Genomic DNA, 27,329 nt, shown 5'->3' on the forward strand with positions numbered 1-27,329 from the left:
TCCCAAGGCCATGCTGCTGATTTGGGTTTGGAACTGGGATTAAAATCCACATTCTCATGGTTCCAAGCCCATGATTATAGTCATTATGTTCCACTTCCTCACTAGCTGTTCGTCAAGTATTATCAGAAAGCAAGGAACTATTTTTCAGACTAGCAGAAATTTACTAGTGACTTAGTAATATGTCAGAATATCATGATAGAAAATCATTCCAGAGCTTTGCTGTTTAGTACAGTAGCCACAATCCACATCTGGCTGCTGAGCACTTGAAATGTGCTTGGTCTGAATTGAGGTGTGTTTTAAGTTTAAAATCACGCTGTATATTGAAGACTTAATACCAAAAAAAGTGAAAGATCTTAGAAAAAGTTTCTTATGTTGATTATATGTTGAAATGATAAAATTTTGGATATATTAGGTTAAGTAAAATGTTTTATTAAAACTAACATCACTGGCTTCTTTTTACTTTTAAAAAATGTAGCCACTAGACAATTTATAATTACATATGCCACTTATTTTATATTGCTATTGGACACTATTCTAGAGAATTAAAAATGTACAAATTATCCACAGTAGACATTTCCTCATTCCTGTGACACTCAGTCATTCATCCGAATTAGCTTGTGGTCAGTTTGAGGCAGTTTGTCTAATGTTTGAGTTACGAGATCAGAGCAAGAGGTGCTGGTCCATTTTAGATGTACTTTATTTAGCTTGTAGAAAAACACACTGAACCATCCTATTCAGCTACAGAGTGCCCCAGCTTCGTAAAGCAGAACATGGAAGGATAGACTAGTGAAAATAAGTAAATACAGATAAATAGGTTTTGACACGTAGTTGAGATTCAGATAAGTGGAGCAAGATTCCGCAGATTTCACTGTATTAGTGACAGTGAGTTTATTTTAAGAGAGGAGAGGATCTTTATGTGTGGTAAAAGTAGCTGGGGACCAAGTTGTTGAGAATTTTGTATGTCAGGAAAAGGAATGCATTTGGAGTGACAAACTTTTGTCACTTTCCAAAGAGTCCTTCTTTTAGAATTCTTTATTGATCGATAGAATATTTTGTCGTGATTTACTTCATAATTTGTGATATGTTAAAATTTCCAAATTTTCTGTTTATTTTATATCCGTTACATCTTAGATTGATGATTCCCTGGTGGAATTTGGAAAGACATCTTAATCACACCAGCAGTATTTATGTAAACAGCTTTTAAGGATGGTTTACCTCTTAGTTAACTCTAAAGGAAAGATAATGCCATCTATTGAATAAAGATTCTCACTTTTCTACTTGGAGATCATATTGTCTTCTTAAATCTTTGTCCCTTAGGCTTTGATAATGGACTACATCTCATCTGGGGGCCTCTCTTCTCTGACTGTATTAACCATACTTATCTTGGAGTTGAAAGACCTTGGAAGGAAGCCAGGATCTAACAGTCAGGGTCTATGGATCTTCGGCAAGTATTACAGGCAGGCCCTGGATGTGTGGAGTAACAGGCCTCTAACGAGGGGGCACAACAGGGTTGGCTTATGTGGACATTACATTCTGAAATTGGCACATGAGGTTAAAAAATGCTTATAATCAAATTTGGCCTGGATAAGGCTTTTAAACTATTCCTAAATTAGACGCTTGAAAGCTCCAAAGCCAGAAGTTAGCATTGTTGATTTTGCTTTGTATTTCTTCTGAGGCATCCCTTTCCAGGAGACACGGAAGTCAGGCCTACTTGGAATGAGGAAAAGGGTTATGTGGTAAATAGAAAATTCTCAGGCCAGGCACGATGGCTCACACCTGTAATCTCAGCATTTTGGGAGGCTGAGGCAGGAGGATCACTCAAGGCCAGGAGTTCAAGACTGGCTGGGCAACATAGTGAGTCCCCATTTCTACAAAATTAGCTGGGCATGGTGGAGCACACCTGTAGTCCCAGCTACTTGGGAGGCTGAGGCAGGAGGGTCCACTGAGCCCATGAGTTCGAGGCTGCAGTGACCCATGATTGTATCACTATACTTCAGCTTGGGAGACAGAGCAAGACCTTGTCTCAAAAACAACAACAAAATATCCTACTCCCTCTCATTTTTTTCCCCGAGAGTATTGAAAGCTGAATTTGTGTAAGTTATACATAAATATCATGCAACTTCATTGTACTGCTTATTTTCCTAATAAGTTAATTGACTTGCATTATGCTTTACATATTTTGGGCTTGTTATTTGTTTGTGCCTAATGTATGAAAGGCAGCTAGAACCTATCTTTTTAAATTGAAGAGCTTTAAATCTGGTTAGGGAAATAGACAAGTAAACCAAGGGTTATAATGCATATTAAGAAGTACTTTAACAAGGCCTTTCCTCAGTGCTTTAGGACCACAGAGGAGGAGCCATTAAAGTGATCTGGGTATGAGTAAAGGCTGTATGTGACACCCTAGCCTAAGCTACCATCATTTCTCATTACATTGGTACAACAACTTTCTAAATGCTTTCTCTGTTTTTTTTTTTCCCCCTGGATCTCCCTCTCTCCCAAGTCTATAGCTCCCTAGCAGCTGCAGTATTCCTCTTAAAAATGTAAAAGGCACATATGCGCCTATCTACTCAAAACCCTCCAGTGGCTTTCCATCTTGCTCAGAATCAGAGCTCAAGTTCTAAAAGGCCTATAAGACCTTGTACAATCTGGCCCTTGCTGCCTCTCTATCCTCATCTCCAATGTGCACCTCCTCATTCACCCTGATGCGGCCACACCAACCTCCTTGATGTTCTTTGAACATGCTGTTCACATGATTGCTCAAGACTTTTGTCCTTACTATAGTTTGTCTGCCTGGAATTGTCATTACTCAAATGTCTGCATGGCTTCTTCTCTCATGTTTCCAAAGCCCTGAAGAAATGTCACTTTTTTTTTTTTTTTTTTTGAGATGGAGTTTCACTCTTGTTGCCCAGGCTGGAGTGCAGTGGCACGATCTCAGCCCACTGCAACCTCCGCCTCCTGGGTTCAAGCGATTCTCCTGCCTCAGCCTCTTGAGTAGCTGGGATTACAGGCATGCACCACCATGTCAGCTAATTTTTTTTTTTTTTTTTTTTTGTATTTAGTAAAGACTGGGTTTCACAGTGTTAGGCTGATCTTGAACTCCTGACCTCAGGTGATCCACCCACCTCGGCCTCCCAAAGTGCTGGGATTACAGGCGTGCGCCACCGTGCCCGGCTGTGTCACAGTTTTATAGGCCTTTCCTGACTACACTGTACAAATAAAAACAAGAATAAGCCTCCACCATATCCTAGCATTCCTTCTTCCATTTAGCTTGTCCATCACCATCTAACATGCCGTAAATTCACTTCTTTATTTGCCCCATCCCCTTAGATTTTAAAGTTCATGAAAGTAAAACTTCATCTGTTTCATCTACTTTGGAACAGTTCCTGGCACTTAGTATTTTAATTCAATAAATGTTTGTTGAATGAATAACTTACTTTTCTCTCTGGCATGACTTCCACATTTATTTGCCTAATGAGTGGATAGATAAATGAATGATGACTATATTCTCTTGGCACTAGCAGAATCTGTTATTTCCCAATGTACCATTTCTCTGAAATAACTTTACAGTTCTTTATTGGAATAAAAGACTTTATCAGGACTTGTCAGGAGCTCTTGGATTCTGCCAAGACAGCATCTCACTCACAGATGGAAATTGCCATTAATTGTCTGCTTTGATGGTGGAGCACAACATTGGAAAAGAAGATGCCTCCTGGAAAGCAGGGTTTGCCGTTGGTGAGAGAGAATAAGAGTGAATTGGGCTGGCCACAAACAGCCTCCCTCATATTGAGAAACCCAATTGGTAATACTCAGCTAGCATACAGATTAGTAATGTGTGAGTGTCTGTGTGTGTGTGCATGCTTCTGTGTTTATATATTACCAGTGTATGTGCGTACCTTTGTATATATGAGTAAAAATATATATGACATAAAAAATCAAAATCTAATAACTCAAAATCCAAAGACTTGAACACCCCAAGGGAACACTGAAGCTTCAGCAGAACCCATGATGCTTGGGAAAGTAGAAATATAGGGAAGGTTTGCATAATTCCCTGTGTTCACTTCTAGCTCACTGCCTGTGACTTTCTGCTGAGCCTAAGCGTACAGCAATGAATAACAGCAATAGTAACAACATGAGGGGTCCCTGCTTTCATAGAGCTTGCATTCTAGTAAGTGGGGCAAAAAGCAAGCAAAAAATCTAAGTTATATATGGTGATATAAATGCTTAGAGGAGAGGAAATAAAGCACAACGAGGGAGTAGGAGATGATGGAGTGCATTTTAGAAATGTGAATTGATAGAATCTGGGATTTGCTTGACAAAAAGTTGAAGGAGAAGCAGATGCAAAGACCTGAGATTCAGGTGCTTGTTGAATTCAAGGAACATGAAAAAGAACAAATTAGGGAAGGTCAAGTTATATAAAGCCTTTAAGCCATGGAAAGAAGTTTGGATTTTATTCTGGTTACAATGAAAAAGCCATCAAGCACTATTTAGCAAGGGAGTGACTGGTCTGAATAAGGAAAACCCCCCTGGCTGTTCTGTGGAGGGTGGAGTATGGTGTGTGCTAGTAGAGACAGAAGATACATAAATGGCTGTTACTGCAACCCAGGGAGGAAACATAGCAATGTGGATTAGAGTAGCAGTGATGGGAATTGTAAGTAGATGAGTGTGGGATATATTTTGGAGGTAGAGTCAGCAGGATTTATTGATGAATTGTACATTGAGTATGCGAGGTGAGTAACTGAGGATAACTTTATTAGTCAAGATAAGCTAGGCTGTGTTGTGGCAACAAACTGTTCCAAAATCTCAGAGGCTTAATACAAAAGAGGTTTATTTCTCAGTAATTTGTATATCCCTGTGTTTTGGCTGGTGGCTTTGCTTTGTTTATTATTGTTCTTACTCTAGGACATGAGATAGCCAGGTAGCCACTAACTGGAACATTGCTGGTTGACATTGAAAAGGGATAAATAAAATTTAAAGGGTTTCACACTGGGAGGGATTAAGCATTTGGCCTCGACATGACACATAACACTTCCGCTCAAACTAATTGGCCAGAAATAATCATATGGCTCCATCCTGCACAAGGGGCCAATAAATACAATCCTGTCTTGTGCCAGGAGACAAAGGACTAGAGCCTACTCAGACAGCAACACCAATGACTCTATAGTATCTTCATGGTTTGAATAACTGTTAATGGCATTATCCAAGTGCAGATATTTTAAAGGAATGAGCTTGGGTGATGTGAAATCCATATTTCTTTTTTAGCCTTTTTTAGTTTAAAAGCCTATTGAGTGGAGATGTCAAGAAGACACTTGGAGATATGATTCTTAAGATCGGAGAAAATCTAGGGGTAGAGAAATAAATTTGAGCATCCACAACATGAATATGACACTTAAAGTATCAGGACTTATAGGTACCTGTTGAGAACCCTCAAGTTCTGTCTTTGGATTCCTATAAAGAAGGAATTCCTATAGAGAAGGAATCCAAAGACAGAACATGAGGGCTCTCAACAGGTAGAGGTCTTACAGAGAGAAAACCAACAAAGGAAATAATAAGAGAGAGGTTCTCATGGTAGATAGAAACACAAAAGAGTATTGAATCTTAAAAGGCCTCAAGAAGTAAGTATTGCAAGAAAAAGGGAATGCTCAGAGGTCAAGGATAATGAGATTTAATTATTGGATCTGGCAAGCTATTGACCATTTTACTGGTGTGGTATAAACAAGAGGCTAATTTAAAGGGGGCTGAGAAGAGAATGGTAAGTGTGGAATTGATGAAAATGGTCATAGACAACTTTTGGAAGAGTTTTGCTGTAATCATAGCAGTAAAGTGGGGTCAGTAGTGAAAAGGGACATGGTGTCAAGAAGATAGGTGGTCAAGAAAGGGAGCAGGTTCATGGGCAAGATGATGGTTTTGTCTTTTGAAATATACTGACCTGATAAAAAGGTATTCAAATGAAAAGCATTCAGATATTAGTTGGAGGTATAAGTCAGACATAGAGAAAAACCAGTGCCAGCATGAACATGGAGGAGCCCTCTTCATAGAGAAAAGAGAACAGGGAACACAGATGGGCTCTGATAGGAAAAGTATAGAGAAAAAAGATTGAGGAGATGAAGGCTGAGCCCTAGGGAGCACTCACATTAATAAAATCAGGAGAAAAAGGCAGATTATGTCCTAGAAATCAAGGAAAGAAAGTTTCAATACCTTTGCAAGAGGTTTTTCTTCAATTTCTATGTTCCTGGAAATATGTAGTTTATATTCTGTACTCTCTGGCCAAATTTGAAGGGGATTGTGCTGTAGCTGATTAAATATGTAATCTAAGAACTGTGGAATAAAGGTAGGATTAAAGGTTTTTTAAATCTCAAATCAGTGGGGTTGATGCTCTTTGCTTTTCTGTTCTTTTTGTTATTGTTTTCTCTTGTTATTTTGAAATTTCTCTAAAAACTACTTAAAAGTACAGTTAGTGCCATACTCATCATTGTATTTTTCTTCTTTTTTACCTCCTCCTCCTCCTTCATCACCATCTTCACTAATGATTATCATTAGCAAAATAATCATCACCATCAGACTTCATTAAATTAACTATTTTTGTATTTTAATAATTTAGTTAGAGCTATTTTTTCATAATTTGGTTAGAACTACTGAGGGGCATTCATTTTAGTATAATAGAACATTTTTATAGCACTTCTGGTTATTGGAGTACTTATTAAATGCTTACTTTAAACATGGGCATAATTTCTGCCCTAAGTCCTTTTCAGTTACATTTCCTAGGAAAGATACAAGAGTTCCAGGATGGAAAAGAAGTGCTCAGAGGGAATACAAGAGATTAAGACCACAAATATATGGTATCACTAGAATAATTTGGCAGAAGTTTATTTCTATTTAGGTTAGTTGGCTATAAGAAACATATGTAGATAAATAGTATAGGAATATAGGTACAGGGTAAAATGGTGACTCAATATCTTAATATCAAATGAAAAATGGGCTGCTTCCTCCTTCCAGCCTGGAATGATATGGTATTATTGACACCCCTTCTCTGGAGTATAATTCCGCTTAGTTCCGCTGATCTGTTGAGTGGCTTGGTCTCTCTCTCTCTCTCTCTCTCTCTCAACCTCTCTCCCCTCTCCCCCTTCCTCCTCTTTCTCTCTGCCCTTCCTTCTGGCTGTCCATCCTTCTCTCCCTCCTCCCCTCCTCCCCACTATCTCTCACTCCTCCAACTCAGTTCTTTCTATCAGTGACTTCACCTCTACCTAGTTACGCTAGAGACCTCAAAGCAATTATTCTTTCCTTAAACACTCCTTCAAAACCCAGTTGTTCCTTAGGCATATTGACTTGAATCATGTCTATCTTTGCCATTGCTACCTTCTTAGTTCTAATATTCATCATTATTTTCTGGGTTACCTCCATGGCATCCTAACTTGTGCCTGCATCTTTTGTTTTATTCCACTCCAATGATCTCTCCTATTCACATGCCTCTCCTCCAACCTTCTCCCATATTAGTTATTGTGCTTAAGAATATTATGGATCATAGACCAAGTATAGGATAGCAGTGTGAGGAAGTAGATTGAAGGAGGGAGACATTGAAGTTGGAGTTAGAACTAGTTCGGACGTTAGATTGTACTTGTTCATGACAGACTGAATCCAGATTCCATCTGTCTAGGACAGAATAGACCATTTCTATCTACATGGAGTATCCCTTACATGCTATCCATATTTCTCTCTTAACATCATTGTACACATATGTTTACATGTGTAACACTTCTACTAAATTGTAAGCTCCTTAAGGTCAGAGACCATGTCCTAACATTCAGTAAGCTCTCCACGGTTGTTTGTTGGGTAAATAAATAAAATATGGTCTTAAATAGAACCAGTGTCACAAGGAATAGGGTGGAGAAAATGAATATAAAAAAGATTGGATATGGAATTAAATGAGCTTAGTAAAATATTAATTCTGGGACAATGAAGAGAGAAGGATCAGATATATCTACACAAATTTGAGCTTAGGTGACCATTAACAGAAATAAGGAAGTTGGGAGGGGGAACCAATGAGTTTGCTTTTAGGCAGGTTGATTTTAAAGTTCTGTAGATAATTTTGATTTTAGGTGGATGAATTGTTCCAGCAGACAATTCAGATTTGAAGCCTGAAGCTTTGGAGGGAGTTTTGGTCTAGAAGTAAAGATGTGTTAGTGAGTGAAATTACCAAGACACTGCAGTGAAAACAGGAAAGAGAGCCTTCATCAGATGCATGGGGGAAGCCTCTTTTTAAGAAATTTGGAAAAGGAGCCGATGACAGAAAATGAGTCTGAAAATGAGAGGCAGAAATGAGTCATCAAAGAGTTACTTGGAAAGTGTACAGTCAGGAAACCCAGGAAAAGAGGATGTTGAGGAAGGAGTGATAGAAATGCCAGCTATTGCACAGATATTGCATACTATGAGAATGGAGGCCTATTTAAATTCAAGTAGTAGAACATCAGTAATATTATTTTGGAATTATTTGCGCTTGGGTTAAATATGTTTTCTCTTAGGAAGCAACTAAGTTAAAACACGGTATTTAGAGTGCTGCAGAGACAAGGTTGTAAAAATTCTCTCCTATATCATCGGTGGTTTGAATAAAATTCCTTTATTGGTTTTTCTTGGAACTGTACCCTCTAGCCACACAGCCCAGTGGAATCCACTGATAGAAGCCAAAGAAATAAAAGCTAAGTGTCTCAATTTATCCTGTTGTCACTTTCAGCTTTCTCTGCTCATTATTAGATACCAAGATAAGCAAAGATTTAGGCTTTTTGATGGAATTCTAGTGGATGCCTTGACTCTCTTTGTCCTGGATCTAGGGACACTCTAGTCAGATTCTCAAATTTTTTTCTGTTTTCTTTTTTGCACATTCATGGCTTGAATAAGGGTAAGAGAGCCCTGGATAGATTCTAACAATCTTTCAGGTATAACAGGCCATGCTGTTAGTATTTTCATCAAGGCAGCCCATGATTAGGCCAGAGGAGGAGGATGCCACTATTCACTTCTAACCTCCATCCTTGAATTATGGTAAATACAGAAGATGCTTGCTGGTCAGAAGAGAGTTGACTCATTATGTCAGGTAGTAAACCAAAAATTTTCTCCCTTTATGATGAAAGAAAACTCAGATAAAAGCGTGACCAATAAACAAGCCATAAGAATGGGGAAAACAGTGATGACGTGGGGTTAGTGCTATAAAAGTTCCCAGAAAGGTCTTTGAAAACTCTGGGCCTATAAATTTAATTGTGTACTATTATTTACTAATATTATATACTAATATTTACTTTGTTTGAAGGTAGAAACGCTTTACTATCCACTTGTCTTTAGTGTGAACACTTTCTTAGGAAGCATTAATGAAACACCTAATACAACCTGCTTCCATGCCAGTCCAAAATTAAGCTCTAAAGATTGAGGAGTCAGAGGTAAAGGTCAGTAGGTTTTTCTGTGGTCTTGAGGTCTTCTCAAGATATCTATTTGATTTCCAGTAATAGGAAGTGGCTCCCAATTACATCTATTCCCAGGGTTCCTCCCTATTCTCTTGTCATGTTGATTTCAGTTTGGCCTGATTAGATGGTACTAAGTTTTCTGTATGGTGATTTATATTACAAGAAAAGTTGGTAAATGGTGTGATACTGCTTCAAATCTGCAGCAATATAGGTAGGTGTCTTTGGTGAGGTTTTGTTTGCAATTATAGGATTCCCTAGATGGGGACTCTTTCATGAAAAATCATAACAGCAAGTGGTTGAATAAAGGTTATTTCTAGACTGTTTTCTCCAGACTAATTAGAGTAGTACAAGGGCCAACCATACAGCCTCATGGTTTCAAGGGTGCATTGGGAGTCAGATGGACTTGAGTTTAAATCTTGCCTCTGCCACATAAAAGCTTTGTGAGCTTGGACAAGTCATTTACTTCTCTCAGCCTCAGTTTTCTCATCTGTAAAATGAGATGATTATGGCATCTTATAGAATTGTTGCAATAATTTTGGATAGTCTAAATATAAAGCACTTGGCAGGCTGGGAGCAGTGGCTCACGCCTGTAATCCCAGCACTTTGGGAGGCCAAGGTGGGTGGATCACTTGAGGTCATGAGTTTGAGACGAGCCTGGCCAACATAGTGAAATCCCGTCTCTACTAATAATACAAATATTAGCTGGGTGTGTGATGGCACACATCTGTAGTCCCAGCTACTCAGGAGGCTGAGGCAGGAGAATTCCTTGAACTCAGGAGGTGGGGGTTGCAGTGAGCCGAGATCATGCCACTGCATTCCAGCCCAGGCGACAGAGCGAGACTCCATCTCAAAAAAAACAAAACAAAACAAACAAACAAAAATAAAGAAATAAAGCATTTGGCACAGTTCTTGGCACTTAGTATCTAGCCTTCATTATTAATCTTAGATGGAAAACTGGATGCCTCAATAGACCCGGCCAGGACAGCATTCCCAGAGTCTCCATCAAGTCAGCAAGCTTTATCAGCTTTATCTCTGATATTTCTTTCTAGACAGTTCCTCTCCTTTTTCATCATTACCACTACTGTTGTAGACCTGGGCACTGCCTTCTCTTATTTGGATTTTTTGGTAATACTTATACACAGTTGCCATGTAGTTCTCATAAAACTTGTTTTGTTTTGTTTTGTTTTTATCCCCCACTTCTCAAATACCTGCTCTAGATCCCTGGTCCTCAGCTTTGTACTTAAGACTATGATTTGGTATGAGCCAGTTTTATCAATTTAATCATCTATTTTTTATTTTCTTCATGCATTTCTCCCCAAACACACATATCATCCCCAAGCCAATAATAATCCCTTTCAAAGTACTTTTTGTACTTTTGGTCTTATGTATGTCATGTTGCAATAGCTTTTCAAGTTGATTTTCGTGTGTGTGTGTGTGTGTGTGTGTGTGTTTGTGTGTGTGTGTGTGTGTTCTCTTGCTTTCTTTTAGTTCATTCCCTATGCCACCAGATTACTCTTTTATATAAGACCAACCTGACCTCGTCACTCTTCTGAACCAGAGTAATTCCCTAGTGCCTTTAGGATCAAGTTAAAACTTCTACATCAGCTGGATGCAGGAGGTCTTCTGGGGCATTTTTCAGCCTCAACTCAACTGTTACTCTCACTATACTCGTGCAATTCAGTCATATTGATTACTCTTGAGACTACACATATGCCAAGATTTCTCACTCTTGTTTCTTGCCATCCGTGCTGTTTCTTTTACCTTCCTATTTCAAAACCTGGCTAATGCCACTCATTTATCAGGTTTCACCTTAGTACTCCATCCTTTCAAAGGCATTTTCTGATTGCCTCTTCCCTCTACCCACAGCTTGAATTAAGAGCTCATCCCTGATTTCATGGTAATTTGGAAATATCTTTTTAGAAACCTTTATCATGCAAATTGCTCATTTTGATTTTCTGACTGTCTCCTCTTCTAAAAGAAGGCTTACTTGCAGTATTTTTTAATCTTTGTATTTCCATAGAGCATGACACTCAATAAATATATGAGTGTGTGAAAAACTGAATAAATGTGTGTATGTCTTTCTTTTAATAGAGTAAGTTATTTTAGGGAAGGGCCAATGACTCTTTTCTGCTTGTAGGCTCCATGTTTCCTAGCATGGTCCTTTGTATATAATAGTTGATCAATAAGTAGTGTCTGAATAATGATATACATGTCTATCTTCCCCAGATCATTCTAAGTTTTTCAGCAAAAAGATTGTGTCATAAGAATTAGATAGCCTCCAGCACAATGAATTACAAATACTTCATACTCTAATGCACATGTTTAATTTTTGCTTTGAGTTGAACTCAAGTTACAGTGCCTTATGAGAGAGTCAGGCAGCTTCTCTGTACTACATAAGCATGTACTTGATGAAGCTTGGGGTCAAAAACCTGGAAACTAAGTTTAGTTGGAAATTTAAACGCCAGAGACTGGCTGCATCCTAGGAGTGGATTACTAGTATTGATACTCCTAGAGAATTTTCTATTCTTATTTGGTTCTTTCTCCATAAACCTGACCAGTCCATGTATAGCAAGCCTCAAAGGATGCAAGCCTTGTTCTAGTGTTTTTTATTGCAAGTCAAAGTCTATCAGGAGCTGAGGAATGAGCAGCAGAGGGAGGGTGTATTAATTTCCTGTGGTTGCTGTAACAAATTATCACAAATTTGGTAGCTTAAAAACAGTAATTTATTTTCTCATAATTCCAGAGGTCATAAATCAGTTTCACTGGGGTAAAATAAAGGTGTTAACAGGGCTGCATGTCCTCTTAAAGGTCAAGGAGAGAATCTGTTGCTTGACTCTTCCCATTTCTGATAGCTGCCCATATTCCTTGGCTTGTGGCCCTTAATCTCTACCTCCATATTCACATCATCTCTCTGTCTGTATGTGTGATCTTCCTTTGCCTTCATCTTATAAGGATTCAAGTGCTTGCATTTAGGGTCCACCTGGAGAATACAGGATAGTCTCATCTCAAGATCCTTAACTTAATCACATCTGCAAAGACTCCTTTCCAAATAATATTTACAGGTTCTGCGGATTAGGATGTATCTTTGGGGAACATCATTCAGCCTACTACAGAGATACCTTTCTCTTTTTGTAGATTCAAAGTGCTTTATCTTCTAAGAACATTGTTTTCTTACAGACATACTTCAGGAGTAAATGACTTCCAAACTGATGGTCCATTGAAAAAAAGCCTGGGGCTGCTGTCAGGAAAGGTCTAATTTAGGTCAGCCTAATGCCACTGAACAGATGTATATGGCAACATTCCCAACTCCCATTAGGAAAATAAACCATTAATTAATACTTATTGAGAAGCTGACAAGTAACTGGAAGAGCTGGTCTGAGTTCTGGGCAAGGAATCAGTGACAGTCAGTTTCCACCGTCTGGCTGTTGTGGGTAGATTGTGGTCCATCTCTGTAGGATAAGGTGTGCACAGTTGGCTTGGCACTCGCTCTTCTGTGTCCAGCAGTAGCTCTTGCCATCTGTCTTATCAAGAGAATCAAAATGGATCTAAGTTGTCACTGGGAGATTACTGAGTATCAGTGGACACTATGAGCTCGAGTGGGCCACCCCATGCAAGGTTAGAGCAGGGACTTCACCAATGTTTGAATTAGGGAACTTCAGTACCTAAAATTGGGATGCAGACGTTTCTTGACTCCTTCATGTCTTTTCCACCTCTTTTATATAATCTAAGGGGGATATGGACCTTGGAGGAGTCTTCCTCAAGGCTTTGGCAGGTGCTCCTAAACATGCTTCATCCATGCCTACTCGAGTGTAATCTGCTATCTTAAGCCACAGGCAGGAGAGATCAATTTTTCTAGTAACTTCTTTTATAATCCAGCTAGCTGAAGAAGTGTGATCAAAGAATCTTAAAAGTGTGATCTTGAAGAATCTTAGTTTCTCTTCTGTTGTAGAGAGAGGATAGTAATATTTGCTGAGCCTATAGGCTCTGAAGCCAGACTTATCTCTATTTCCATGCTGGCTCCGCTACCTAATAGCCGTGTGAGCTTAGGTAGATAATAAAATCTCAGATTCCCAGTTTTCTCAATTGTAAAATGAGGATAACAGTAACCAATATATGCAAGGTGCCAGGAGATATTCTAAGCATGTTACATGCATTTAACCTTCTTATTCTCACATCAACCCTATGAGGTAAATGTACTATTGTTATCCTACTTCAAAGATGGGGAAACTGAGGTACAGACAGATTAAGTAACCTGTCTAGATCACACAGTAACAAGTCGCAGAACAAGAATTTCAACTCAGAGTATATGCTTCAACTCAGAATATACTTCAACTCAGCATATTTGCTGTTAACTATATTTTATGCTGCTTCTCGTGCCTCAGGTTGTGAGGATCAAATAGGGTGGCCATCTATTCCAGGTCACCTTGGAAAGTTCTGGGTAATATCTCCCGTCCAGGTGAATTATTAATAGTGCCCCCTTCTTTTATTCTCAAAGGTATTGTCACATCTTGGTTTGAATATATTTCACATTTGGATTAAATAGTCTTTACATGTGAAACACTAAGAACGATGACCAACCCATAGGAAGTCTCTGTTAATATTAGCTATCGCTGTTTCTACTGCTGCCATCATCACCACTGTCACCCTCACCCACATTCATCCCAAGTCTGGGACCCTTAGGGTTAGGGGATTAACCCAAGTTCTGCAAATGCATATCATGGGAGCCACTGTTCCCAGTTCCCACACCCGTAGCAGACATTGCTCATTGATCACAGTACAACAATCTTCCTTACTTAGTGTCATAGACAACCATTCGTGATAGATCATGTTTGAGATGTGAAATTAAAATTATTTATCACACCTAGTTTTATTTAATCTCAGAATACAAAATCCCAGTGTATGGAGAATCTGAATTTAGTCTGAGCTTGTGGTTTTATATGAAAACTTATTTGATTCCTAGAAGCAATAATGAATTTGGGACCTCTTTAGACACCCTATGTCCCTTTTCTCCAATATTTCTTTCTACCTATTTCTCTATTATTTCTACCTCTTCTTTTATATAAATATAAAAGAAATTTAATTCATCAGTTTCCTATTCTGTGCCTATAATTTTATATGTTATAATAAAAGACTATTGAAATACTACCAAAGTGGACACAATATAAATAAGGCAAAGGAGTGAGTCATCATAGGAATTACAGTTGGCACCCAAGATCAAAGGCTTAGAAAATCTATCTTTCTTTAAATGTGATTTGTGTAACTGGTAGTGAAATTCATTTCAGGTTGATTTTGCATGGCATAAGGGACATCTAGTGGTTATCTAGGTCTCTGCAGATTTACTAAAGGTAATGCCAACTCATAGGTATAAGTGTTAGGGCCTATATACCATCACCTTGAAAGGGAGTCCCAAGAAAGGAGGGGAACCTTTTGTTGCATGACTACTTTTAAGCTAACAAAGTGTAAAGAAACCTTTTTTGGAAAAAAATTAATTCGAGTCCCAGCATTTCTATCTATATGATTGTCAGTTTGAACCCAACTCTTATTTGCTGCCTCTTGTGCCACGTTGGAAATCATTCTGTTATCAGCTACCTGCCAACCTGGCATATTCTTCCTATCACTTTCCCCACCTCTTTTGCTGATTGCAGAGGGGCTCTTTGGACCACTTTGAAAAGCCATCTGATTAAAGCTTTCATTAGGCTAGAAGCAGAAGTGCTTCACAGGCCAGGCAATAATTACTTCTGACGGGCAGATCTCCTTTGGAGGCTGCTGAGTCATCAGGAAGCCATACAGCACTGGTCCACGTGTATTTTGTATAAATTAGTGGACTTGACTTTATAAGAGGTTGCCCCTATATGCAGTTATCTTCTTAACCCCGGAGTACTCCTGGAACTTACCCATTGGCCTGCTCCTCTTTGTAGAACCCGTCTTACGCATGGTTCTGAACTAACTGCTTCTGTCACCTGGATTGCTTACAATACCTGCTTGCCTCATGTGCTACTATTGTTTCCAACCGACTATGCTAGACTTCTTAAAGGTTCTGTTTCATTGAATCTTTTTACAGTATTTTCTATGACTCTTTTGTCTTTGAGCCTCTCATATTAGCTTTTTCTACAAAAGCTGTTTGGCATGCCTATTGTCATCTATTTTCTTTCAGAGTAGCTGCTAACAGCCAGAAGCTGCTAGTTATGGCCAAAGGCCTCATTGTTGGAGAGTCGTTCTTGCTCTTTGACTCTAGGTAGAGAAGATGAAGGCTCTGAGCTACTGTCTCAAAACATTCATGTGTTTTCTATGACAAGTCAAAGCTACATTGTCATATTGGAGGTGTCCAGTAGCCCCTTAGCATGCCTCAGAGTGGGAGGTACTGTTGGCGCCGAACTTTGTCAGCCAGTCTCTTAGAGGACCTTACTGGAGTTTGTGATTGAGCTTTTACTTCTTCTGTTAGTGTTCTGCTGAGACATATACACTAATGATAGCTGCCACTCTGGGGTGCAGAACTTTCTATATAGATTGCCTTAAAAATAAAAGCAAATTTTCTACACATGAATGCTGGGGAAAACTCTACTAAATATTCAGTGGTTCCAAGAAATGCCTTTTAATCATGTGTAATACTTTAGCTTTCTGCCTTTTCATCTCATTACTTATTTTCAGGCAGAATAGATATAGAGGCTTCTTTCTGCATTATAATCTTCACGGACTTAAAGGCATCAGAAAGTAGCCCTTGTGATTTTCCTTGCTATTCTTCTTCCCATTTTTCCACCTCCTCTTGTAAGCACGTACTTTGTGTTAGGCATTGAGAGATACAGAGAGAAAAGGCATAGGTTTCTCCCCTTGAGAGGCTCCTGGTCTACTGGAAGAAACAGACAATTGCAGCACAAAGTGATAGATACAATGATAGCAGTTAGAACATGAAGCCATGGGGGTGGAGAGGAAGAAATCAGCTGTGGGTGGGAGTGGAGTGGGTAGAAATATTGAAGAAGGTTTCTAAAAAGAGGTGATGCCTAAACTGTTCCTCAAGTGGCGAATAGTAGTTATCCAGGTAGAGAATCCAGGCAAGGCTTATCCCTGGAATGATCAATTGGAGGACCTGCCGAACTTTTATTAAGGCTGGTAACAATGAAGTGAGGACTAGATCAGGAAGAGGTTTTTATATAATGCTTCAAAGTTTGCATTTAATTCTGAAGTTGATAAAGAACCATCGAACAATTTTAGGCAGAGAATGACATGTTATTCCCAGACATGTTAATAGTGAGACAATTAGAGTCATTTCTAGTCCTTGGAATAAAAATAACTGTAGTTTCCTAGTGGTTCAGCAAGGTATGTTTTAAATTTTGTCATCTTTTTAATCAAACTGCTTAAGGCTTCCTTTCTACTCTAATAGTTACCTTTTTCCCCTAATTGCATAATGTATATATTTTTAGAGCTTTTCATAATCAGGTACCACCTATTCACCTCATTTTAGTTCCTCTGCTTTGTGACATGTAACTTTTACTCTACTGGAGTTGGTGCCCTTATCAAATATTCTAAGACAGAAGGAAATGTAGGCATTCTTTGGGTAGGTCTGTTTAGTGCCTAAGAAAATGCAGGAAATGAGAGTGTGTATTTATTGAGCTTCTACTATGTGCCACACACTTTGCTAAATACAGGGAATGCATTGGTTATCACATCAGAAACACACAACCCATGTGTTTATGATGCTTAGTTTAGAGGATCGAAACAGTGCCATCCCTGGCAACCAGAGGGCACAGAACTACAGTTTCAATCAAGTTTATGGTCATAGGTCCTTGTACATTAATTGACATGACAAATATATCTCACTCCAATTTTGATATGAAAAAATATTCCCCCCTTAGGTATCCTTCAACTTTCTCTGTGCATGTTGTTGGCAGCAATTATGTCTCATGATCTATCCTCCATGGTCTAGAGCTAAAGATACAGTGGTTATTTAGTACATTTACATGGGCTTTTGTTTCTAATATTCTAATATAGCTAATCAATTCATATTAACTTGGCTTTTGCGTTAGAGGATAAGAAAGGTGGAGAATAGGTTCATCTCAATTTCTGGCTCTCAGTGACTGGTAGTTAACCAGTGCTCCAGTGCTCAGTGCTCCTGGAGCACTACCTTGAGAGGATTCTGAGGCTTCATCTGGGTTGAGTGGAAGTAGAATAGAAATACGTCTATTGATGATGAATGCCATCTGCTGGGAAAGGAGGGTAGAGGCACATATTTGCCAACATGGCTCTAAGAAATGGGAGAGCTTCTATCCAGTTGTGTCTGAAAAGATTTTTTTTTCTGGAGAACAAGGTTGTTTTTTTTTTTTATTTGTAGCTATAGCTACAACCTGGCAGCATGGGGGAGGGTGGGAATGTCCTGGAGAGTCAGGGCGTCTCCCAGCCCTCCACAAGCAGAGTACAAAGGCTGCTCGGTGGGCCAGTTGTGTCTGAAAACATTAACTGGCAACTAGAAACTTTTAAAACTACCCATTGACTAGTTCTGTCTCGGAGAATTACGCCCCCTACTTGCCAGTTCATGTCTTATGTCTCTGCCTGGGTCTGTCTATGTCAATTTGTTAACTTAGTAGAAGCTTAGTAGACTCCGTGAAGATGATAAAGCTTGAAAGAGCAAGCCTGTGATAGACTGTGATAGACTGAGCCTTTATAGTATCCTTAATGCTCTAGAAACTTGATTGACTGGAAACTTTTTCTTTTTCTTTTTTTTTGAGATGGAGTCTCACTCTGTCACCCAGGCTGGAATGCAGTGGCACAATCTCTGCCACCCGGGTTCAAGCGATTCTCCTGCTTCAGCCTCCCGAGTAGCTGGGATTACAGGCACCCACCACCATGCCTGGCTAATTTTTGTACTTTTAGTAGAGACAGGGTTTCACCATCTTGGCCAGGCTGGTCTTGAACTCCTGACCTCGTTATCCACCTGCCTCGGCCTCCCAAAGTGTTGGGATTACAGGCGTGAGCCACTGCGCCCAGCCTGGAAACTTTTTCTATAAGATACACAAATACATTGCAGCCTGTTCCTGATCAGCCATTTAAGTGGAATAAAAGTCCTAAGAAAGTTCTTCTTGAGAAGAATAAAATTGAGACCTCCACTCTAAACAGGCATGGAGCATTCAATAAGGCAAAGGGTCAGAAATCTTGCTTAACTTCTTACTGTTCACATCTGTAACTGGGCATAAAACTATAGGATCATTTTCCTTTCACAAAGAATCCATCAAGTAAATACTTGTTAAAGCCTACGCTTAACTTGAGCACCAGTAGTAATGACTCGCATTATCAGCGGGGCTCTTGGGCTGGCACTCATGGCTCTGTGATTCATGAGGGCAGAATAACTGACTGGCTTGTAGCTGTCTCTCTTTTTCTGGCTGGCCTGCCTGCATGCCTAGATGACTGAATGGCTTTTTTCAGATGAGGTATGATCTAAGGATTTTGCTACTTCAACATCAGTTTCCTGGATCTTTTCTTCTACTCCAGCTTGCCATATGTCCCTTTTATCTTTTCCTGGCCACTGTCTTACAAATAGGGCCATAGATCAGAGATGGCCCCATCTGGTGAAATCTAGCTTTCAGATACGCTTTGTTTGACCCATAGACTGTTGGATCACATGGAATTTTAAAAAATTAATTAACTGTCAACATTGTACTATTGATTTCAACTTTATCTGGAGTCTTTTTAACTTTTATTTTGAGCTCTAGAACTTGGACATTTTCTGGCTCCTGCCTTGCAAGTCTGAACCTCAGTTCCAGTTTTCTATTTTTGGTGCTTAGTTTTTTGTCTTTGGCAGATCCTGACCACTGTTAACAAAATATAAAGCATGAAAATGGTGGCATCCATGCGATGCAGCAGTTGGGACTACGAGCCCCAGGTGGGATGTCAGCTGTATCTCAGCAGGTGGAGTTAGTTTACTGACCCCTGTTAGCAAGACCAGAGATGCAGATGTGGCTCTGGTCATGCCAGATATTAGGTTTTTCAGACTTTGGGATCTAAGAGGACCATCTGCTGCCACATTTGTGCTTGGACTTCACTGTTAGAGTTTGATCAATGGCATCCTGTGATGAAAAATGATGTTCATGAATATGAATCGAAATCTGAGCAAGTGTTTGGTGTGTGTGCATCTCATAAATGTCACATTAGGCAATTAAGTACATACAATTTATAAATAAGTATATATAATTTATAAATACATATATGAAGTTCATAAATAAATAATATATAACATAAATAAATATATAAAGTTATGATTTTATAGTTTATTAAATCCAGAGTTTTTCTTTTGTTGTAGCCCTGCCTCTTAGGCTTGACAATTGGCTTAGAAGTTATCCTCAAGAGAGAATCTTTCTTTTTCTTTTCTTTCTTTCTTTTTTTTTTTTTTTTTTTTTTTGAGATGGAGTCTCACTCTGTCACCCAGGCTGGAGTGTAGTGGTGCGATCTCAGCTCACTGCAACCTCCACCTCTGGAGTTCAAGCGATTCTCCCACTGCAGGCTCCCGAGTAGCTGGGATTACAGGCACACTGCACCATACCTGCTAATTTCTGTATTTTTAGTAGAGATGGGGTTTCACCATGTTGGCCAGGCTGGTCTTGAACTCCTGGCCTCAAGTGATCCACCCGACTCGGCCTCCCAAAGTGCTGGGATTACAGGCGAAAGCCCCTTTGCCCAGCCTGAATCTTTCCTTCTTAATGACTCCATGCTATACTGTCTGTTGATTTATTCTGGCTTTTCTCAGTAAATAGCAAAATTAATAGTGATCGCCATCACTTATTGAGTGCTTATCGAGGGTCAGAAACTATGTGAAGTACTTTTATATGTGGGACCATCATCTCCTTTATTTCTTACAATCCTATGAGATAAGATATTATCTACATTCTACAGTTGAAGAACATAGGCTGAGACAAGTTAAATATCGTGCCCAATGTAACACAGTTGGTAAGGTGTCCAAACCCTGGTTAGGGTGCCTCCAAAGGCCATGATCATGACCATGGCACTATACTGCTACTTCAATCTAACATCTAATTTAATAAAGATATGAACATTTGTTAAGCACCTATATAGGTAGGAGCAATTTCAGATTTTAAAAGGTGTAATTCATATTTCTTGCTCGTAAGGTGTTCGAAATCTATTGAAAAGACAAGACTTGTGCTGTACAAAGATAACAAAGTTGAGAGAGTTTTAAGTGATGAGTGAGTGGAACGGACAGTTTAGAGGAGGGAGATATCACAGCAGGCCCAAGTCATCAGCTGCCTGAGGGAGAGAAGGGAAGAGGGGCAGAGACAGTGGGATGTGTGATTCCGTGGAGACCCCAGAAGCAAGATTCTTTCACAACACTTCTTAGTCATTCTTTTGTCCTGAGTAGGAACGTTACGCAATAATAAGATTAGCCCAAAAGTTTTATCTAGAAGTTGTATCATCCTGGAAGCTGAAGAGAAAAGGTTCATTTCATTATTATCTATTGTCAAATGATTAAATTTGGAAGGGAGATAAGTATATATTTATTTTTTGCTTGTTGTGAGTAAACGACTTTGCAGTTAGGTATACAGTTGAAAAGCTTTACTGAGATTTGTAATCAACTCTGTTCCACTCATGGTACCCCAATACTGGCTTCTCCACCATTCCGTTTCTCCAACTTCAGAAAATGTCCACAGCATCCTTACTTTCCAACATTCTCCACTGATGTGGAGTGGATCATTGGTGCTCAGGCCTCAAGTCACAAACTTGTGAGTGACATGGTCTTATCCGCTGACCTGGTGTTTTTTATTGAAGTTGTCCTCTATGCAGATAGTTTAAAAACAAGAGAAAAGAAAGACCAGGCGGTAAACCTCCTATTCCTTGTCAGGAGAAATAGTGCCAAGAAGCCATCTGGGCACTCCAGGGCACATGCCCACATCCCCTCATTCTTTCTAGTTCCCTTGCTGGAGTGCATAGGGATGGGGCATTTACAACAGAACATGTGGAAACACATTCTCAGAAAGTTGAGAACAGAGTGGCCTGGGATAAGATGGCATAGGGAGAGAAGAAAATACTTCTCTGAGTGGGGACTATCTCTAATTCTTAGTTTATTCTCATGCACCTGCCTTCTAACTCAAATACCTTGGAAGAATTTGAAGTAATAAATGCATCATGTAGGGTTAGAATACTCTCTCTTTTTCCAATCAAGTGGGTTGGGCAATGGGGCAGACAGCTTCCTCATTGGTAGCTAATAAAAGGATTCTGATTTATCAGATTGTGGGATCACCAAGTACCGGAGTAGCCAGGGAAATTCTCGAATGGATTTGAAAATCCTAGGGAAGGGGCACCATTTAGAGAGGCTGAAGAGAAAGGCACTGCAGCCTAGGAAACCCAGTGAACAAAAATGCAGAAGCAATAACACCTGGGTTCATACAGAAGCCTCTGAGGTAACCCCTAAGTGGGGAGGTATAGACATCCATTAGAAATGGATTATACAGGAGGGGAAGGGCTTTGCACATCAAGATGGACTCGGGTGTGGTTTTTGTGCATGACTAAGGGGTTTCTGCTTTATGTGTAGGCATGGGGTACAGGAGGGCCTAGAAATTGCCCCCTCTGGAGCATATCCTTACCCCAGTGCTGTCAGAGAGATAAGGGCTCAAGTCCTGTTTATGCATTTAATAGCCTACATGATCTTGGGCAAGTATGTATCCCTGCTGAACTCCATGTCTGTAAAATGGGGCTAATGCTACCTATTTCATTTGCTTATTGTGTATGATATAAAACAGTGTTTGCAAAGTACCCGGCACATGGTAGACTCTTAATTTTTCTTATATTGTTCCGGCTCTCAGCTTGCCTTACTCCTGGTATTGCTCCTGTGTGTCACTGTATTAAAGATCATACAGGAATATAAGCATATTTTTTTCCTGAGAGACTTTGTCTTAACTCTGAGATTCTGTCCTCAACTGTTTTACTGTCTGGTCTCCTAAGCATGAGTTACGTGTCCAAACAGCAGTCTTTACAAGCCCATGGGTGGGATAGTAAGACCAGCTTGTCACTGTTTGTGACTCTGTTTCTGTACCTCCCAGTCTGTGTGACATCTTCTCCCATGGGGAGCCGTTTCTACTTTGTCTTTAATTGCTCCTCGCCGAGGCGACTTGTCAGCCAAGGCTGCTTTCTGTCACTTGATGCCACATCTCTTCCTAGTTCAGCCAGCCATTTGGGGACATTCATTTAGTTGACAGTCTGATTTTACAGAGAACATTGTACCAGACACTAATTTGCCTTGTAAGGGGGTCCAACAGGGTTTTCTGCCTCCATGCTGACCCGGGTGCTAGTACACTTCTGCATGGCTGTGGCTGTGGTTCTGCACAGAACAGGTGGGGAAGGTGAGGATATTAACAATGGAGAGTCCCAGTTGAGCATCACTGGGCTACAAGTCCCTTGCCCTCCTGTCCTTTTCCTCTTGGTAGAAAAACCTTCACAGAACCTCAATTCAGGACCCTATCCATTTCCAACAGAACCCCAACACCATGGGAGATGAAGATATGGAATTGTTTCTTCCTAGGTTTGTGTGCCAGTTTAGAATTGTCTGTGTCCTACTATGTCTAACATCCCACTTGATCTTGACAACAACCTTGTGGGGTGGGAAAGAGGGACAGTTTGTAGAACAGATATCGAGGCTCTTACCTTTGGAATAAATAAAATGGGACTCAGAAGCGTTATTCAGCTGTCAGTGAGAGTGGTGCTGGCTTTTTATTCACGACAGTGAAAACTCCATATAAATAGACAAGTAATTTCAGGGCCATGGAGTAGATAGAGCACTCACCTTCAAAGAGCCTTTGAGAGAAGTCTGGTTATCTCTGTCTGGCCAGTTTCTGGCCCTTGATTCTCTTACCTATCTCTTCAGAAATCTTCATTCCGGCTATTCACCTTCTCTCCCAGTCTCAGTTAGGTACCCTTCTCACAGAAGAGTTCCTCTTCACTGCTCTAGTATCTTGTTAAAAGGCTTTTTTTTTTTTTTTCTCCTCCTTTTTATTCTGTCCCCAGCCTCCCGTAGGAATGCCTGATCTCTCTTTCTATTTATTGTTCCATGGAGCCAAGCCTCCTTCTGTCCCTTTGGGGTGACCTATTGTTATACATTAATAATTAACCTTTACTAGGAACTCTAGTCATAGGCATTTAACCCAAATGCAGAAAAAGCCAAGTTTGTTTATGACAAAGAGCTCTCACATGCTGAGGTATAATAGTGAGGGTTAGAAAGGAGAAGCTGACACTCATTAAACTTTTATGATTTCTTTTCTGGTTTACTCACTTGAGTGATTGCCTGAGGATCCTGCAATATTTCCCTTTGCACACGGTCAGCCCAGTTTAGCTAAAATGAAAAATTCAGCTTTTGAATTGTGAAGTTGAGCATGCATGACTTTCCATGTAATGTTAAAGATAAGCCTCACAGGTGCTGCTAGTGGGGCCTGGTTCTGAGCATGTGGGCCCTGGGGCCCAAATGCCTAGGTTCAAGTCCTGCTCTGCCACTTATCAGCTGTGTGCCTGTGGGCCGGTTCCCTAACTACTCTCTGTGTCTGTTTCTGCATCTGTAAAATAACGGAATGATTACAGGTATCTCAAATGGGTGTTGTCTGTATCTAATGGGATGGAGAGGTGTTAAATCCTTACCATGGTGCCTGGTAGTAGGTGCTTAATAAGTGTTAGTATCATTATTTTCAATGTTATTGACTATGGTTAGGTCCATGGTCAGTCAAGGTTACATAATAGTGAGTCATTTTCAATGCTTCGTCATAGTTATATATCACTCTTGTAATATCCATTAGAATGCAAACAGCTTTGCTTGACTCTCTCCTAGTGATGGGAGATGGGAACTAATTCTACATTTGGATATGGGGGATTATGTGATATGTGCTGGAGTGACCCATCCAATTAACTTTATCTCACAGATATGGACAGATGAAGCTTATTTTAGAAATTAGCCATTGTTGTTTTGGAGATGATAATGCAACCTTTTCAGGGCTGTGGAAATAACGAAATGAGATTAACAATAACCTTCCAAATAGCTGCGACTTTTGTGCCCTTATGATATTGCATTCCCAAGTGCTTCGCATGTTTTAAATAATTTTATTATTACAAAATAGTTTGTTTATTCCCATGTTCCCCATTTCAGGAGAGGAAACAGACTCAGAAAATTTACTTTGCCAAAGTCACATAGCTTGTAAGTAGTAAATGTGGAATTCAAACCTAAATCTGGGTCCTGACTTAGAATTTGAATAAGGTAATATAAAGAAAATAGGAAAATAGTTTGGATGCTCAATACTCAGATCCTTGTCTATTTCCCTTCCATTGTTTTCTGCTTATTAAGTTTTTATGGATATGACATTGCTCAGAGATGAGAGCGCCAAAAACCATCCCAGGGTACTATATCAAATTTCAGTTCAAATAAGAGTAAAACTTTTTTGAAATTCTAATTTCAGGGAGAAAGATTAATTTCTGCTTTTAGATGGATTATACCTGGTTTAGAAAGTCATAACAGATTTTTTTCCCGTAGGTTATTGGGGTTCAGGTGGTGTTTGGTTACATGAATAAGTTCTTAAGTGGTTATTTGTGAGATTTTGGTGCACTCATCACCCAAGCAGTATACACTGTACCCTATTTGTAGTCTTTTATTTCTCACCCTCAACACACCCTTCCCCTCAGGTCCCCAAAGTCCATGTACCATTCTTATGCCTTTGCGTCTTCATAGCTTAGCTCCCACATATCAGTGAGAACATACAATGTTTGGTTTTCCATTCCTGAGTTACTTCACTTAGAATAATAGTTTCCAGTCTTATCCAGGTCACTGCAAATGCCATTAATTCATTCCTTTTTATGGCTGAGTAGTATTCATATATATATATCACATTTTCTTTATCCACTTGTTGATTGATGAGTGTTTGGGTTGGTTCCACAATTTTGCAATTGCAAATTGTGCTGCTATAAACATGCGTGTGCAAGTATCTTTTTCGTATAATGACTTTTTTCCTCTGGGTACATACCCAGTAGTGGGATTGCTGGATCAAATGGTAGTTCTACTTTTAGTTCTTTAAGGAATCTCCACACTGTTTTCCATAGTGGCTGTTAGACAGTCATAACAGATTTTTTTAACTGCCATCCTCACCTTCTCCACCTACCTACCCACTCTGCAGGACAGTGGCCATGGCTTTGCAGAAGTGTACACTAACCTTGGGTAGGGCACGGAGGCAGAAAGCTCTGCTGGACCCCTTTGCAAGGTGAATTAGTATCTGGTTCAGTATTTTTTGTAAAATCAGACTCTCAACTAAATCAATGTCCCTGACCAACTGACTGAAATAGGGCTTCAGGGTGTCTCATTCTACCACGATACAGAGGGCACATGCAGTGTGCAAAAAATAAAAACAAAAACAGACCTCTGTCCCCACCAGTTTTTTAACACTTATTCTTTTCTTTCAAGTAATACATCCACGTAGTTGAAAAAAAGTCTAACACTGTAAGAGGGCACAGTGACAAGTAAGTCACCCTCCCACTCCAGAATATTAATCCCACAAATATACTCCCCAATGACAATTTTATAGTTCCAAAGAGACTTTATGGTTACTGGAGCATATATACATATAATGCCCCCACACCACCACACTTTTACACAATGATAGCATAATGCACCCTCTGTCCTGTTCCTTGACAATTTCACTTAACAATGTGACCTGGAGAGCTTCCACATCAAAACCAAAAGCAATACCTTGTTTGCAAGGCCTGCCTAATATTCCATTATAATGCTGTGCCATCTGCTATTGATGGTCATTTAGGTTGTTTCTGGTGTTTTACTAAGGGTGCTTCAGTAAATTACTTTGTATGAAGTATGTGAATCCATGCAACTCGATCTCTCTTGATTTTTATATGCAAGCTTATGTTGTATAACTTTCTGACAACACAGAAATTGGCCAGGAGACAAAAGAAATTCTGTAGAAATATAGAGACTTTTTTGGAGCTTGTGTGCACATCAGATGTTTCTTCAGATACTTTTTTGATTCCTGTGTCTCATTGTTTCTCATGTTGTTTTGGATTATGTCCTGAAGCCTCTTCTTGGGTCATTTTTCCAGGTGCCCAGTGAGTGATGGATGGATACTGTTTGCAAGATTGATTCACATGGCACTTTTGTTTGGCTTTTGACAGGTTGTTTACAAGAATAATGACATCCGTCTGGAGCTGTCTCGCCTGGCCCGGATTGGGGACACCAAGATGAAAATCTATGGCGAAGTTGTGTTTAAGTGTGAGAATGTGGCCACACTGGACCCCATCAACTTCGAGACCCCAGAGGCTTACATCAGCTTGCCCAAGTGGAACACTAAACGTATGGGCTCCATCTCCTTTGACTTCCGCACCACAGAGCCCAATGGCCTGATCCTCTTCACTCATGGAAAGCCCCAAGAGAGGAAGGATGCTCGGAGCCAAAAGAACACAAAAGTAGACTTCTTTGCTGTGGAACTCCTTGATGGCAACCTGTACTTGCTGCTTGACATGGGCTCTGGCACTATCAAAGTGAAAGCCACTCAGAAGAAAGCCAATGATGGGGAATGGTACCATGTGGACATTCAGCGAGATGGCAGATCAGGTAGGAAGAAGCAGGATGTGTGACTGAGACGACGAAAGCTGTAGCTTCTCAGTTTGTTTTTTGGCTTTCTGTTTCTTAATTTTCACCCTTGCATGCTTGTTGATTCTTTTGCTACTCTCTTTAGTGGCTGTTGTAAAATTATGTTTCTGAAAAGATACCTGTCTCATAGATGTCTCACGTTCTCCACTTATCTCTCTTGTCACTCACTGCACAATTGTCTTGGTGATAGCTCTACTATCCTGGAGCTAAGGACGGTTTTACAAGTAGCATTTCCACTGCTACCGGAGCAACTCTTATGT

At 39.8% G+C, this 27,329-nt stretch overlaps 1 protein-coding gene across 39 annotated transcripts in view; it reads left to right on the forward strand.

Moving 5' to 3' along the window:
- The window catches only part of NRXN3 (neurexin 3), a 1,691,350-nt gene that overhangs the window by 522,723 nt on the left and 1,141,298 nt on the right, over window positions 1-27,329 (forward strand). For all 39 annotated transcript variants that reach the window (XR_010136857.1, XR_010136859.1, XR_010136858.1 and 36 more), the window contains 1 exon segment: window positions 26,592-27,030. Coding sequence is in view for 34 of the 39 variants with exons in the window: in XM_054529674.2 (XP_054385649.2) it covers window positions 26,592-27,030 (439 nt within the window). In the remaining 5 variants the exon portion in view is untranslated.

The sequence above is a fragment of the Pongo abelii genome, chromosome 15 (genome assembly GCF_028885655.2).
Source record: "Pongo abelii isolate AG06213 chromosome 15, NHGRI_mPonAbe1-v2.0_pri, whole genome shotgun sequence".
NCBI lineage: Eukaryota > Metazoa > Chordata > Mammalia > Primates > Hominidae > Pongo > Pongo abelii.